This window comes from Chrysemys picta, chromosome 21, assembly GCF_011386835.1.
Source record: "Chrysemys picta bellii isolate R12L10 chromosome 21, ASM1138683v2, whole genome shotgun sequence".
NCBI lineage: Eukaryota > Metazoa > Chordata > Testudines > Emydidae > Chrysemys > Chrysemys picta.
This window is the reverse complement of record NC_088811.1, coordinates 1,523,912-1,539,045: the sequence shown is the minus strand read 5'-3', so window position 1 is coordinate 1,539,045 and position 15,134 is coordinate 1,523,912. Positions and strand designations below refer to the sequence as shown.

The 15,134-nt window shown below is 56.5% G+C and overlaps 1 protein-coding gene across 10 annotated transcripts in view; it reads right to left on the bottom strand.

The window, feature by feature from the left end:
• PLEKHG5 (pleckstrin homology and RhoGEF domain containing G5) overlaps window positions 1-15,134 on the bottom strand; it is a 134,673-nt gene that overhangs the window by 51,264 nt on the left and 68,275 nt on the right. The window contains exon 1 of one of the 10 annotated variants that reach the window (XM_065575372.1): window positions 3,059-14,455. The exons of 8 other annotated variants lie outside the window; for them this stretch is intronic. In XM_065575372.1, the coding sequence (XP_065431444.1) occupies window positions 3,059-3,637 (579 nt within the window). In that variant the 5' untranslated portion in view covers window positions 3,638-14,455. One more of the 10 variants, XM_024110258.3, reaches the window with a different exon arrangement.

The window sequence follows — 15,134 nt, the reverse complement described above, 5'->3', positions numbered from 1 at the left end:
GTCTGCTCTGAAGAGCAGGAGTGCCTTGCAAAGACTGGTTCGTTCACAGTTAACCAGTCTCTGCATCAGATTCTTCCAGTGATAATGAGATTTATAAAAACATCCCTGGGGCTAAGGTCGTGGACCCAGTAGAGGGGGGTCCAACCCAGGCCTGTATACCAGATGCAGATATCCACTGGGGGTGGCAGTCTATACTACAGCCAGCCCAGCTGTGACACTCACCAGCCCAAAAGTCACATCTCATCTCTAAGAACAGTCTGGAAAATGCCCCTGAACATCCAGCCGACCTGCCCAAGGTGCCTTGTGCCACAACATGCCAAGAGTGCTGGAGATGACCTGCCCGATAAACCCAAGCACGGCCCAGGGAAGCTTTGTCCACAACAGGCTAGACAAATAAGGAGTCAGCTGTTGCCAAAGGTTCTGAGTCCAGCTGGAGCTAGCTGCAGCTTGTCATGTAAATCAATTGTGCACTGGGAACCAGACCCGTTGCTGCTAATTAGGCGGGAGGATTGGCTGAAAGGAAGGTAGAGAAGGGAAGGGGCAGTCTGGGGACGAGGGAGAACCCTACGGAAATGCAGCGTTTTAAAGCCATCCTGCTTTCCCACTTGCTCGGAGTTTGCCGTCACCGGCTGCTGGCAGGAAGCAGCACATTGTTTTCATTCTCTGCAGAGGCTGGATTTCCAGTCACTGGGCTAAGGCAGGAGAATCCACAGCTCAGCCGTGATGGCAGCTCATCTGGTGGTTGCCCTGAATCCGCTGGACTGAACGTATGTTTCACCCACCTTTAAAGTCCCTCCCCAGCCCCAGCTTCCAGTGTTAACGTTCCCTGAGCCAGGGCTCCGTGCCCAGCGGTGGAGGCATTCAGCCCCCTGGCTCTTGGGCTCCCCAGGCATTGAATCTAGTTGGTAACATTTCCTCAGCCCCAGCTTTGTGGCATTAGCCAAGCCCCAGCGTACCCACCTGCCGGGGGAGGACAAGGACCCAGTGCCTAAGCCACGTCTGCTGCATGTGTCAGAGAAGCCGGAGAGCTCTCTCCTGCATGATGCACCTTGACGCTGGAGCTGACCCGTACTGTGTGCTGCCCCAGGGATCGGCTGTGTTAGGAACGCCCGCAGCTCCAAGGACCCGCTCTCTGCCCTTCCCACATGCCAGCCGCTTGGGAACCCCCCGGAAAGCCCCATGCTCCAGCCCCGAGATGACTGACTAACACTGGCCATTCAGAGACTCACCAGTCCACTGGGATCCCTCAGGGGGAGCCCCTCACTTCTGCCCTCTGCGCAGGCCCTTGCATCACTCGCTCGCTGCCTCATCACAGCTCTGCTTTGCAGCGTCTGGCAGGCAGCACTCCGCTCGCTGCCGCCTGCGCCGTCCCAGTGCAGCTGAGCCCGGCTCTCAGCACAGGGGACAGTGCGGGCAGGAGCGGGGCTGAGTCCGGAGCGCCTGGCGTCCCTGCATCCCCTCCCTCATTCGCACCCGGGCGTGTGTGCAGGGGAAATCAGCGGACACAAAGCCATGCTAAAGCTGGCAGCCGGATAATTAGGGCGGTCGGAATCTACCACCCCCTCCCAGGAAGAGGCAGACAGCTGGAATGTACCATTCGTCCACCGGCATCTGCCTGCGGTACAATGACAGGGCAGGAAAGAGAGACAGGCCCGTGTCACACAGTGAAGTCAAGTCCACCCAGCGGAGCAGCCGGGAGCAGCCCTGGGCCCGGGAGACACAGAAATGCACAAAGCCCAGTGTGCATTGCCCAGAACCCCCCCCGCCCACACACACACACACCTCCGGCTGCAGGCAGGGGGCTGGGGAGGGGAGGGCTGGATTCAGAACCGAAGTCCCTGGGCCAGGGAAGAGAGCCACAGCCCTCTGGCGGGATCCGCCCAGCAGAGCGAGCGCCTTGGCTGGAGTCGGGGCAGGGGGCAGCAGGATGGGACACCCAGGCTTCCCCCAGCCCGTTGCTGTTTGTGTGGCAGCAGCACCCAAAGGCCACAGCACGCCGGGCACGGTGCACAGTGCTGAACGCCCACAGCTTCCATCGGTCACTGGGGATGAGCCCAATCTCAAATCCAGCCCCAAAGCTTTGCCCCGGGCTCACAGCCAACCGCAGAGCTTCCAGCCACCCCCGGGGTCAAAAGTCACCTGTCGTCCCAAACCCACCCAAGGTTGGCTTGGAAATCAGGAGATTATCTTTAAAAACAGGTGCTGGGGTTAATCACATGACTCCAGGAGCTGGAGCTTTAAGCTCACCGACTATTGAGCTACTCGTGCTGCAATCGAGACCTGCCCCCCCACACACACACACCTTGCACGCTGCCTGACGTTATGACACGCTGATTACCTGGCTTCACGTTCCCAGGCCAGCCATGAGCGGCTGAGCCCATGTTTGCGAGAGCCCCCCTCCCAGCCAGAACGGTGGCCCCGAGCAGCCCGACGGGGACGCAGCCCATCTGCTGCACTTCTCACTGCCTGAGCCCTTCCCAGGTACCTGCCACCTAATGCTCCCTGCCCCTGCGGCACAGCGGCCTTGTCATGAGGAGGCAGCCAAAGCCCCCTGCTCCCAGCCCTGTGCTCAGCCACGAGGCTGGGGCTCTCCCCTCTCCATACCACGGCCCCTGTCCCAAATGGGCCTCCCAGGTCCCCTGCCATCCAGACAGGACCCCCGCCCCACTTAGCAGTCTGGGAGGGGCAGGAGAGCTGCACCCCCAAGGCAGAAAGCCCCTGCACTGCACCTTCCTCGGAGTGTAGCTGCTCCCTGGAGATGCTGCCGTGCCCATCACTACAAGGAGTAGGAAGCAGCTGGGCCTGGTGTGGTCAGAGGGCCTGGCCTGGCGCAGGCCGTGCTACAGTGAGTCCTGGGAGACCCCGGGATTTTACAAGGGCACCAGAAGCAACATCCAGGCTCACGCCCCGTCACACTGCAGGCGCCATCTGGGGGGGAAGCAACCTGTCAGCAGGGGGCTCCCCGCAGCTGGGCTGGGAGATCCCCGCCCTCACGGCTCACTGGAAGGCTGTGAAAAACCAGGCACACAGAGGAGAGACACCAGCCCGTGCTAACTACCTGGCCAAGCACCCCACTCCCTGGGGTGCAGGAGTCAGCCTCGTGCTGTGGGCAGGCAGCCCACAGGGTTCGCCCCAAGCACCCCGTGCTCCGGGAGGATAAACAGCCTGAAGTCAGGATGCCTGTCAGAGCTTCTGAGCTGAAAATCCACCAGAAGCTGTTCCCGTGGGAATTCCCGAGGTGCCTGCTCCTGGAACGGCCCTTCTCCCAGCAGGACGGGCAGCTCCTTGTCCCCGAGGCCCGTTGTATCTGCCCCCTGCACCGAGAGGAATAAACAGAGACGATCCGCTGAGCTTCCCCTGCAGTGTGGGGGCAGCAGAGGTGGGTTATGGTTTTGTGGGGCCCTGGGCAGGTGTAAATGGGGGCCCCTCCCCACCCCTTCCACCTGCAGTCTCCCCTGCTCCCCCGTGCTCCTGCCGGGGAGCAGGTGGAGGTGCAGGAGCGCCCATTTTTCATGGGCCCCACTGGCCCAGGAGCTAACCTATCACTGGGGGGCAAGCACTCTGGGTCCATGGCCGCTTTGGGATCCGACTGCAGAGAAAACAGCTTCGCCGGTGCCCAGAGCACAGCACTCCCCATTAGACGCTGCGCTCATCCCAGGCTCCTCCAGCCAGCGGTGCTTCCCGGGGGAGAGTCTCAAAGCAAGAGAAGTTCGGCCATCCCGTACCGCTGCCTCGCTCAGCTCCCCACCGCTGCCACAGAGATTTTACAGCAGCCAGGGGCCCTGCTGCTACCGCACTGGCTGACTGGGACTAGCAGGCGAAGAACCTGCTGGTGAGTGGGAAGAAGTGACCCCACCGTCACCCCAGTTTCTCCCCCTCACCAGCGTGCCCTTCCCAGCTCCGCCCCCCCCTTCTCGACCATGTCGCTTCCCCTCCATGTCAGGGACGCCAATGCAACTTCTTCCATGTTACTCCCGCTCGTGGAACTAACCCACTCCCCTCTGCCAGTCCCCTGTCGGCCCCTTTCCCCAGGACACTGCTGGCAGAAGGGGCTGCAGCGTGTCACTGAGGACGTTTTGGTTTGCAGACTAAACGGAAGTCGTGTCTAGTTACGTACATAGCAAACTAACTCCTGCCCCAGTTTCTCCCGCGACAGGAAGCTGTCTGCAGCAGGAAGTGCATTTCCCGAGGGTTGTCAGTGCCTCGTACAATGGGGTGTGGACGCTGACTAGGGGCTTGGGGCACTAATGCAACACAAGCAATGGGGAACAATCTCCAGGCTACGTAGGCCAAGCCCTGCCTAACCCCTGCAGGAGTTTCTGGTGCTGTCCAAGCTACGGGAGAAACATGGAAGTGAAAGAGAGAAGGATTCTAGTCATGTCCCCGGAGCAATGCAGGATCGATCCCTACAACCGACTGGGCTGCAGCGTGAGAATGCCCCATTGCAGCCTGCCCACCAGCAGCCAGGAACTGGCCCCAGGCAGTAGGGAAATCAAACCACCTTGGGTACCAGCGCAATGGGGTTTCTGTCACGGGAGAGGCGGGAACTCAGCACTGGCGGCACCGAGATGGGGTCAGAGTGAGACAAGCCCAACCTCCACCCGCCAGAAGCACAAATGAGAGCGTGAGAGCCATGGCGTTTCAGACTAACACAGACAAACTCCAGTGCCAGCAAAACCCTTCCCTGAGCTCCCTGTGCCTCCCTGCAACCAGCCCAACCCGGGACAAGAAAACGAGGGAGGCCATGGCACCGGGGCTCCAGACGGGACAGCACAAGTCAATGCCCTGCAGGCCAGCTGCTAGCGAGCGCTGCCACCTGCTGGGATGCTGCTGAAATTCATTCACGGAACTGCAACAGGCCTCAGGCTGCATCATGTAGGAGCAGGAGAGGACTCCAAATCGTGCCGGAAAGTCCTGCCAACCAGCACAGAACCATCCCTCTGCTGCACAGGGTTTGCAAGCCATGCTGCAGAGGGGAAGCAGCCCTGCCCCGTGTTTCAGGTCACTGCTCTGTTATTTCCAGCCCGACAGACAGACCCTGATGGTAGGAGGGGGAGGGTTTTTCTGCTACATCCTCTTGGTGCTCATCTGGTGTTGGGGTGACACCTGGCCCTTTGCCTCAGTTCTGGGAGCTTGGCTAATCTGCCTTTTCTCTTGTTCCTTGTCTCTCACGTGTGCTCCCCTCTCTCTGCGTATCTCTGTGCACCAATCCTGACGTCTGTGATTATCCGCACAGCAGCTCCACTTCACAGCAGCCCTGGGCAGGAAGTGGCAACCTTTCTATATTAACATAAGTAACGCACTGACCCTACTAGGGCGAGTCTGGCTCTGCCGGTCCATATACCAATGTGTCCCATCCCCCTAGATACCCAACCCCAGGAAGGTTTACAGCCCTTCTATTCTCTCCTCCCAAAGGTAACCAGGGCAGTTCTTGCGAACCACATTCACGGCTAGCCCTTTCTCGAATCTTGCAATGAGTTCCGCTGGGCAGTTAGGTCCTGCCAAAAAAGTCTGTTCATTGATCAGTTTTACATTGATTGGTTCTCCATTTCAGCAGCTAGCAGGGAGATACGTGCCAGGAGCAGCGTGCATCTGGCACCAGCTGCACTGACAGAAACCATTCCCTCCCCGCAGAATGAGCAGGCTGTGCTCGGAAAAATGCGATGGACTGATGGGTGCTGCTCCCGCCATGGCACAGCAGCTCTGTGCATCATGCACAACACGGCCCTTGCAGGCTGCAGCGAGGATACCTCCCCGGGGAGGGGCTGCCTGCCTAGGCAGGGGCTCTAGTTTCTAACTGCTTAGCTAGGGCAGATGGGAAACTTTCCATGTAACCCTCCCCAAGGCCGCTCAAGCCAAGTGCACAGCGACAATGCAGGGAATTCAGGAGCCTTTAATCTCCATCACTCCAATTTGAGCTGGAGCCCAGGACATGTCAAGCCGAGTTCTGTAACCTCCACTGAGCCCTTTCTGCCTCTCTCAGCCCCCAGCACACAACCACCCTGGAAGAGAGGGGCTGGCAGTCAGCTCCTTGCGTAACCACTCTGAGAACGAGTTCACCGTCCCTGTTGCTGGCTCACCCTGGGTACAGTGCCCCACTGCACAGCCACCAGGCCAGGCTTGCTCCAGGTGCTGCTGTCCTAAGGAGTCCAGGCAGGTGATGCAGCGCACACAGCAGCCAGTGTAGTCTGAGTTCTGTCTCTGTTCTCGTCTGGTGCCACGTCTCCTGCCTCCATCCCAGGGTACCCAGAGCAGCACAGGGCTCCCACCCTGTGTCCACTACAGCCTCCAGCAACGAAACCCTGCCCCCCCCATCTTCTTTACTGCCCTCCGCAGGAGAGGAGCTCGGCTCCAGCATGGTCACCAGGCTTGGCTCACACCGCGGCAGTTACAGGGGCGTGGGACAGTCCTGTCAGCCCTGGAATGGCCCCTTCCTAGAGCCTGTAACCTGTGGCTCCACACCCCATCCTGGTTAACTGAACGTGCCCCAGTCACCCAGTGAGTCTGGTCTGGAGTCAGGGCTCCCAGGCCCTGTTCTAACCATAAGAAAGGCTGGGTTAGGTCACCGAGGTCATGGAAGTCACAGAATCCTTCAGCCCCAGGGGCTGCGGGACGCCAGCTTGCAGTCAGTGGGGCCCTGGCAGGATTCCAGCAACAGGCAACAAGGGGCCCCCTGCAAGGTTCCAGTGACAGGTGACAGACTCCTGAGGGGCCCTCCTCAGTGTCCCAGAGATGGGGGGATGCCTTGGGTGAGTGGCTGGGGGTGTCCCGTTTTCTCTTTGGGAAATATAGTTACCCTGCAGCTCCCAGCCGCTGTGGGCTGAGGGCTCCCCACCCCCAAGCTTCCAGCTGCCGTGGGCGGAGGGGGAACCCCACAGCTCCCAGCCACCATGGTGGCAGGGGAAACCATGGAGCTGCAGCAGCAGCAAGTCACAGAGGTCACAGTGTCCATGAATTTTTGTTTATTGCCTGTGACCTGTCCGTGACTTTTACTAAAAACAACCATGACAAAATCTTAGCCTTAACCATGAGACACCCAGCCTCCCATTAGGAGAAATGTCCAGGTTGCACTGTGAGCCCTGAGCTCTAACCTGTCTGTGGAGTTCACAGGCACAGGCCACCTGTGCAGAACACACGTTCCCTCCCTCCTGGCAAAGAGGACAGGACTCTCAGGAGGTTCTCAGTGCAAATTCTGTACATCAGATGGGGACCTTGGACCATCCTTCCCACCCCTAGGCTCTCCAGGGCTGCCAAGTTCACATCACAGATAATTCCTTCGGGTCCCACCTCACTACAGCTCTTGGCTCCTTATCCCTGACAAGTGACACCGAGAATTTCCCTGCACACTCTGCAGCCTATGCCCAGCGCCATCTGGAAAAGCCCCCCAGTGTGATCCTCCCCGACTTATTTACATCTCCACACCAGCAATATAAATAATGGCCATCACATGCCCCTCTGGAGCGAGAGCATTCTGGAAACTCGCCCTTCACACTCCACAAACACAAGCGATATATGTGATCTGGGTGCCCAAATTAAACAGTGGATACTCCTGCAAACCCTTAATTACCAACTCTCATAACAACCTTGTTCAGCACAGCGGGTGAAAAACGATGACAGGTCTGCAAGCAAATTCTAGTGTTAAGTAAACAATGACTTGGGTCAGCATTCTTCGGGAAGATTAATTCTTAGCCAGAGATTTGGGGCTACAAATCATGTTCTACTAGTGCTACTTGATCAAGTAACTGTGGGATTAGTAATAAAGGAGTGGGGTTATTTCACTTATCCTGGTGTTAGCTCCCGGAGAATAGCAGGAGGCTAGTGGAGTACCCTCTCCTGAGAAAGGAGCATGCCCAGAGGCCTGAGGTGGCACCAGAGGCTGGTCTCATCAGGTTTCTGGCACCAGCACCTGTTCTCCAAACCGAAGAACCTCAGCCTGGGCTGGCACAGGCTCTAGCCTCGCGGCAGAGCTGGCCCAGGGAGACGGGAGCAGAGCCCTGCCAGGTTAGTAACGAACGGTGCTTCTGTGGCCGAGTTCCCTGGCACAGGCTGGCAAGGAGCCCTGCTGCCGTCTGCTCTGCACGGAAGGGCAGCACTTCACACAGAGCAGCTTGTAGTGTTGCTCCCCATACGTCCCGTCTCCAGAAACGGCCAGCACTTCCGTGCGGGTATAAACAGAGCCCTGTCGCAACCTTCAGGCGGGCTGCTCGCTCGGCCCCTGCACACTGCCTCACACTGCGCCCGGCTGGAGATGCACAGAGAGTCTGGAAAGGGGCAGATACAAAGTCATTCGAGGGGAGCCTTTTACATGTCTGTGGCACCTAGTCAGCTGTAAATCCAACAGCCAGGAGCAGCCTCCTCCCAGGCTAGGGCAGGTGTGAACGCCGGCCGCTCGCTGAGTCTCAATTGCCGAGTGCAACAGCCTAACTCAGCTGACTGCTGTGCCAGCGGCCCACACCTCCTGCATTATCCTTTGAGCGCTGCCTGCTGGGGACAGAGTGCATCAGCCCAGACCTCAAATCCCATCCGAACCGTATGTTCGCTGCACGCTCCCAGCCCAGGGTCGCCATGGACCCAGGCAGGTGCAGGTCAACCAGTGCCTCCAGTGAACTGCAGCAGGATTTGGTGGGTCTTTGTCTATTCTGAAGCCTGGCCTCCAAGCCTAAAGGTGCAGAACTCGCTCTGTGACGGTGACAGCACAGTGCCGGGCCAGCCCTTCCATGCTACTCCTGCCAGACTGACACAGTCGAGTTATGCATGGACTGACGAGCCGGGAAGTACGACTCTCATACCGTGGAATCCCCAGGGCCTGGAAACACACTCTGCTCCCCTCCCCTTGCCCATCATTCCCCTCCTGGCACTTTCTCTGGGGTCATGGCATGCCCAGGAAGCCTAGGGCACTCACGGGGGCGAGGCACAGAGCAGAGGGAGCTGCAGCTGGCAGTCGTGCGAAACCACAGGGCAGCCCAACCAGACCTTTCATTTCCCCCAGTGACAGCACTCTGACTGCTCCGGGGCTGCCAGCACCTCACCCGCCCATCTCACATAGCACACCCTGTCCTCATCCTCAGCCGAACGCCCTTCCAGCGCCCTGGCCGCCTGTCGCTCAGGCCAACACCTGATCAATTCACTCTCCAGCTCTCACGTCTGAATCTTAAGGAGACACGACAAAAGAGACACTGAAAAGCTGCAAAATCCAACCTAGGTCCCCAGTCTGGAGCTCAGATCCCCTAGAACTGCACAGCCACCTAGGACAGCATCGCAGTCCACACAACGCCAGCTCCCCCCTGGAGCCCTGCCTCCCCCCACATCCCACACTGACAATTAACAGTCCACCAGACAGAGCGGGACACGTGCCCCAGAAGCCCTTTCCATTGCTGCTGGTGCATGTGCCAGAACGCATCCCTGACAGCCTGACCGGCACACACAGGAGCTGTGCAGGGGTCTTGATGCTGCTTTGCTGAGACAGCCCAGCCCGGCAGCATCTTGCCTGTCTGTCTATCCCGATACGTCTAATGCTCCCATCGCCATCGCGTCCAGGTGCCGCATACAGAAGAAGATCCACTTGCTACCTGTAGATGGCCTCAGTCAGGTCCTGCTTTGGGGGGGTTTTTTTGGAACCCACCTTTCTGGCAAAGGACAATGCTGCGGATTGTGCGGCAGAGCAAGGCCCGTGCAAAGGGGCGCGTCCTGCATTGCTCCCTGACCACCAGACACAATCGTGGAGGGCAGTTTGTTTCCTAGCAGAGAAGTCCAAGCATCCCCTGCTGGTCTGGTCATGCCTACATCCCCTCTCTGAGCTCTGCCAATATAGCACCCATCTGGCTCTGTTAGCCTTGCTTAGGTACTCCCACGGCCCTCATTACGGAGTGCCTGAGCACCTCACAATCCCACTGTAGAGCTATGGAAGGACGTACCGATATCCCCATTATGCAGATGGGAAACTGAGGCACAGACAAACTGATCTGCATGAAGTCTGTGGCGGAGCAGAGAATTAAACACGGGTCTCCAAGTCCTAGATTCATCCCGTAACCATTGGGCCATCCAGTCTCTCGTGAGTAGAAACAGCCAGTCCTGCCAGGCTGTGACGAGGAAAGAGGATCAACATGGGGAAGTTGTGATCTTCATGCTCGTTCCACTCCTCAAAGCTGGCTCTGAAGTGAATGCTGCCAGGGTGAAAGGCCAGGACCCCCTCTGAGCCCTTGCCCAAATGCTGCTTTACTAACGTAACTAACTTCCCCCTTTAAATTCATCCTTAAAAATAGCTGGGGAGTGAAAATCCTCAGAAATCTGTGCCAAGAGCAGCTCCCTTTAAGGGTCTATTCGTCTTGCTCCTCTCAAAATCCAGCACCTAATTCCAACAAACAGAGCAGCCCCACACGTCTGCTTAGAACAAAAGTTCCTAGTGGTGTTGCCAAGGTTTTAAGACTAAACAACAATCTCTCTTGTGGCTTTAAGAATTTCCACATCGCGCCCTTCCAGCGAAGGGCAGGAGCCATTGCAATGAATCGCAAGCCTGAGTGACAACAGATTCTAGGCCCCTCGGAAAACCTGGGTGCTAATTGCCAGGGAATGTTCTGAGCGGTGAACTGTCCCGTCACCCTCAGGGGGACGTCATCCCATAAATCATCCGAGAATCCAGGCAATTTAGGATGTAGGGGGCGGGAAGTGGAGGCCTCGGCTCCAGTGCTCCTGCCCAACAGCACATCAGTAGCAAACTGCTACCGCTTCCTAGAATGCATTTATACAAACCTGCCACACTTACCTGGAATAAAAAAGTCACCAGGAAATAGCCAATGTCTGAAAAGCCAGCAGAAATGTAGCTGCCTGTAGATTCAGTGCAGAGGGGGAGCAGAACATTCCCAGACCAAGCTCCTGAACCAACGGAGCTGGTTGATCAGCAAGAGATAAGATGCCCTAAATCCACTCAAGCTTTACATTAATGATCAATTAGATTAGGAGGAGAGATGCTCAATAGAACTATTTCTGTGCATGGGCATGTGGAGAGACGCATTGACTGGGCCAGTCACCGTCCCAGACCCACTTGGATGCAGGATCAGCAACTCACGTGTTCCAAAAGCTGATGAGAGCAAGTTAAACATTTAAATGTGTAGCACAAACTCCCACTGGAGAGAGAGAGACTCTTCCCCTCTGCAGCACAGCGACACACGGTCAAGGAGACACGGCTGTGCTGTCCAAGGCTGAGAATTTTTACCATAAGCTGAAAGAAGAATGCAGAGCTGCAAAATCATAAACCCTCTTGTGCTGCATGCGCTGTATCAAACACACCCAGTTAGCGGTGACTCTAGGTCCCAGCATGCACCAGCCCCATTCACGCAGTTGGGAAACGCTCATGGAGTGATGATGATTACGCGTATAAGACACACCGGGATAAGTTTAATGGTGAAAACACCTCCACAGGTAGCACCAGCGGTTACGCTCAGCCTCAGCTCTGCACTGCACACAGGCAAGAGCAGTTTGCCTGTAAACTTCCAGGAAGCTATTCCTAGACGTGCAGCTATACCAGAGGTCAGCAACCTTTCAGAAGTGGTGTGCCAAGTCCTCATTTATTCACTCCGATTTACGGTTCCCCGTGCCAGTGATACATTTTAACATTTTTAGAAGGTCTCTTTCTATAAGTCTATAATATATAACTAAACTATTGTTGTATGTAAAGTAAATAAGGTTTTAAAATGTGTAAGAAGCTTCATTTAAAATTAAATTAAAATGCAGAGCCCCCCGGACCGGTGGCCAGGACCCGGGCAGTGTGAGTACCACTGAAAATCACCTCACATGCCACCTTCGGCACGCGGGCCATAGGTTGCCTACCCCTGAGCTATACAATTCCCCTGGCCAACAGCCTATCAGAGCCTTGCCTCTGTGAGAGGTGGCTCTGAGGAATCATGAGATGTAGAGAGGTTAAAGCCTTGGCCGCTCAGTGTGGCTGTGTGCGTCTCAGGTTTGGACTGAGAATTCCTTGAGACTTTCTGGGGTGCCTTAGGGAAGTGTGACAGGCCCCTGGGGGATGGTCGCCATGGCGGATGGGGATGGCTGGGAGGTTGGTAATGGAGCTTTTCACTCCCAGTTCCCCCTCTGTTCCTGAGGGCACGTCTTGCTGATGAATATCTAATAACGCCATCTTCACTTCTCCCCACTGTCTGGGAAACATCACTGGCACATTCAGAAAGAGTTTTGCAACTTGCCCAAATAAACCCAAGAACTAAACACAAATGGGGAAAGCAACAAGCCTCAACAGATCATATAGATCTGCTGCTGACAGACCCCTGCCCCATCAGCAGTTCTCTCCCACGCTCCCAAACCGGGACTCTACCATCTCAACAGAGCCTGGCAGCCCCACGCCAGCTCCGCTCTGACACGCCCGGCCACTGCAGCCCTTACCCCATTTGCACACAGACGTAGAGCCTATCTAGACAGACGCCTGTGATGTCACAGACATGGGGCTGCATTTCTGCTAACTCCAGACCCCTTGCATGATTCCAGACTCCTGTTGCCAGTGACTGTAGCACTCCTGTGAACGGGTGTCAGCTGGCAGCAGCCCAGCCAGGTGGCCGGGGGCTGGAACAATTTGTATGGTCGGGGTGCTGCTGATGGAAACCATGTATTTGGTGTTTGTTACTACGACTTCACGCCAGGGTCTGCGGCAGCACCCCTACTTCCAGCACCACTGGAATGCCACCATGCAAGGCAGATGCCTGCACCTTGCACCCCCTGTTTTTAGTTTGCCAGGGGCACCACCCTCCCAGAGGTCCCTCCTTTGCAGGCTGTGTCAACATGCAAGCTAATTCCTTCCCTGCCACTAAACAGGATGAACAGGCTCAATTAGATTAGCTTGAATTATATCGGATCAGGAGCAGCTGCGCTGGTGAAGTTAAATCCCGGCTGGACTCTCCTTGGGCTGCTGGAAACCACTGAAGAGCAAGCACAGCCCTCCATTCCCTCCAGGGACTGCTGCCTAGGCATCCCCACTGGACTCTGGGGTGGCAGCATTAACCCAGAACTCCCAGCCTGTCCCGAGAACTGAGCGCCTCCCTCCCGGCCAGGCTCAGGGGTGGAGCGTCCTGTGCAGAGAGCAGCATGACCTCATCTCACATACTGTGCCTTTGATTGCTGCCCTTTCCTTCGCTCTTTGGTTCAAACTCGCACACTGTGCTGAGCAGACAGTCTGTGGATAAACGGAGATTTCCTGTGCACGCTTGAAAGAAGCATTAGCTCATTTTCCAGTCTCTTCTTTAGCACTGCTGTAAGTGCCAGAGCAGAAGCAGCAGCTTTCTGTGAAAGCTCCACCTAGCCCCGAGGAAGGGGCCCTGGCTCTTACAATAACCCCATTGTGTAGGGTAGCCTGTGACCTAGGGCTCTGCTCCCCGTATGGGGGGCTGGGCAGAGAGCTCGGCACACCTGGAGCTTTCCTGGCACCGCTATGGGGACTTGGGAACAAGCGCCATTCTGTGCTGATTTCCATGGCAGACATGGAGCCGGAGGACCATGTGCCATATTAACAACCCACCGGGAGCCCAAGAACTAAGGAATGGGAAAAAATCATGATAATTCTGCTATGGAAAGTAGGTTAAAAACAGGCTTCGCTCCCATGCCCACTGCTCACCCAAGACAAACAATCGCCCCACCCTGCCAACAACAGAGACAACCCTGCCCATCCCCTGACACTGCTGCCCACAAGCCCCGCAGTGCTGGTGGCCTGAACTCACCAGAGCAGGAAACCCACTTCCTGACACATTGCCATCCCCATTGCATGCGCCAGGCTGGCATCTGTCAGAGCTACTGGAAAGCTCCTACTGCCAAGCCGCAGGAAATCACAGTCATTGGTACTCGTGGGTTAACTCAAACCACCCCGTCTGCCCTGCAAACTGCACCTAGGGAGGGACACATTGGCCCCAGGTCTCTGAACTCTGCCACTGGCAGCTGCCCCCCTCCCTTCCTCCCGCTGGGAAAGTCAGGGGCAGGGGTCTGTGGGACTGGAGGGGAGGCAGCGCTGAGCGCTCCATAGTCAGACCGCTGCTCCGTGCTCTCCTGCCAGCTTACTTCCCTGCCCAGCGAGTGCTGCTTCCTCCGGGCCAGTGTGGGAGGAAGGGGTCACAAACAGCCACGGCAGAACGCGTAGGCCTTCTCATGGCACCCTGGCCCAGTCACTAAGGGACAGAGCACTCCTGGCCTGCAGGACCACCAGACAGACAGACAGCGCAGCAGCTGAGATTTCCACCTCAGGGCTCCAGGGAGGAGAGCAGGAGTTGCAGTGTCACCCCAGGTAGGCAACGGTCCCTGCGCACTCAACATCTGACTGTGGGAGTCTCCCATCCTGGGGCAATGCTACAAGGGACATGAGCTGGGCTCTTGGCTCACAAGTAGTTGATCGTATCAGAGGGGTTGCCGTGTTCGTCTGAATCCGTAAAAAGCAACAGAGGGTCCTGTGGCACCTTTAAGACTAACAGAAGTATAGAAGCATAAGCTTTCGTGGGTGAATGCCACGCCAGGCGTCTGATGAAGTGGGCATTCACCCACAAAAGCTTATGCTCCAATACTTCTGTTAGTCTTAAAGGTGCCACAGGACCCTCTGTTGCTTTTTAAGTAATTCATTGTGTACAGAGTTAGTAGGGAGCTTGGCAGGGGATTGATACAGGAGCTGCTGACACTGGACTGAATCTGCACCCCCAGATTGCTTTCAGGTTCCAGTGAGAACATGCAGCTCAAAGCTCCCGGCAGATGGAGTGTCAGAGCTGGAAGGCCAGTGGCTGACTGCGTCGGGCTCCTCGCTGAGAGGGTAAAATTAGCAGCCTGGCTGATGTTCCCTGTCTGGAACACCATTTGTTTCCAAGGTAAGTAACGGTCAAGGCAGTCTGTGGTCTCAGCAGCCCCAGATCCCCAGCCAATGGCCTGGCTTTATGCTTTCAACTAAATGGCTAATTTATAAAGAGTCGACTGCTAGCTGTGAAATGGCCTCTGGCCAGTCAGCTTTACTCACCAACTTTACTAGCATAGTGAGATTTTAAAGAGCCAAAATGAAAATGCAGGAACTGATGTCTGCCCCTCGTTGTGGAGAGGGGAGACAGACAGATATAGCCTAGGCTACACTGGAGTCAGCACTACAGATCAGAAAGGCTTTA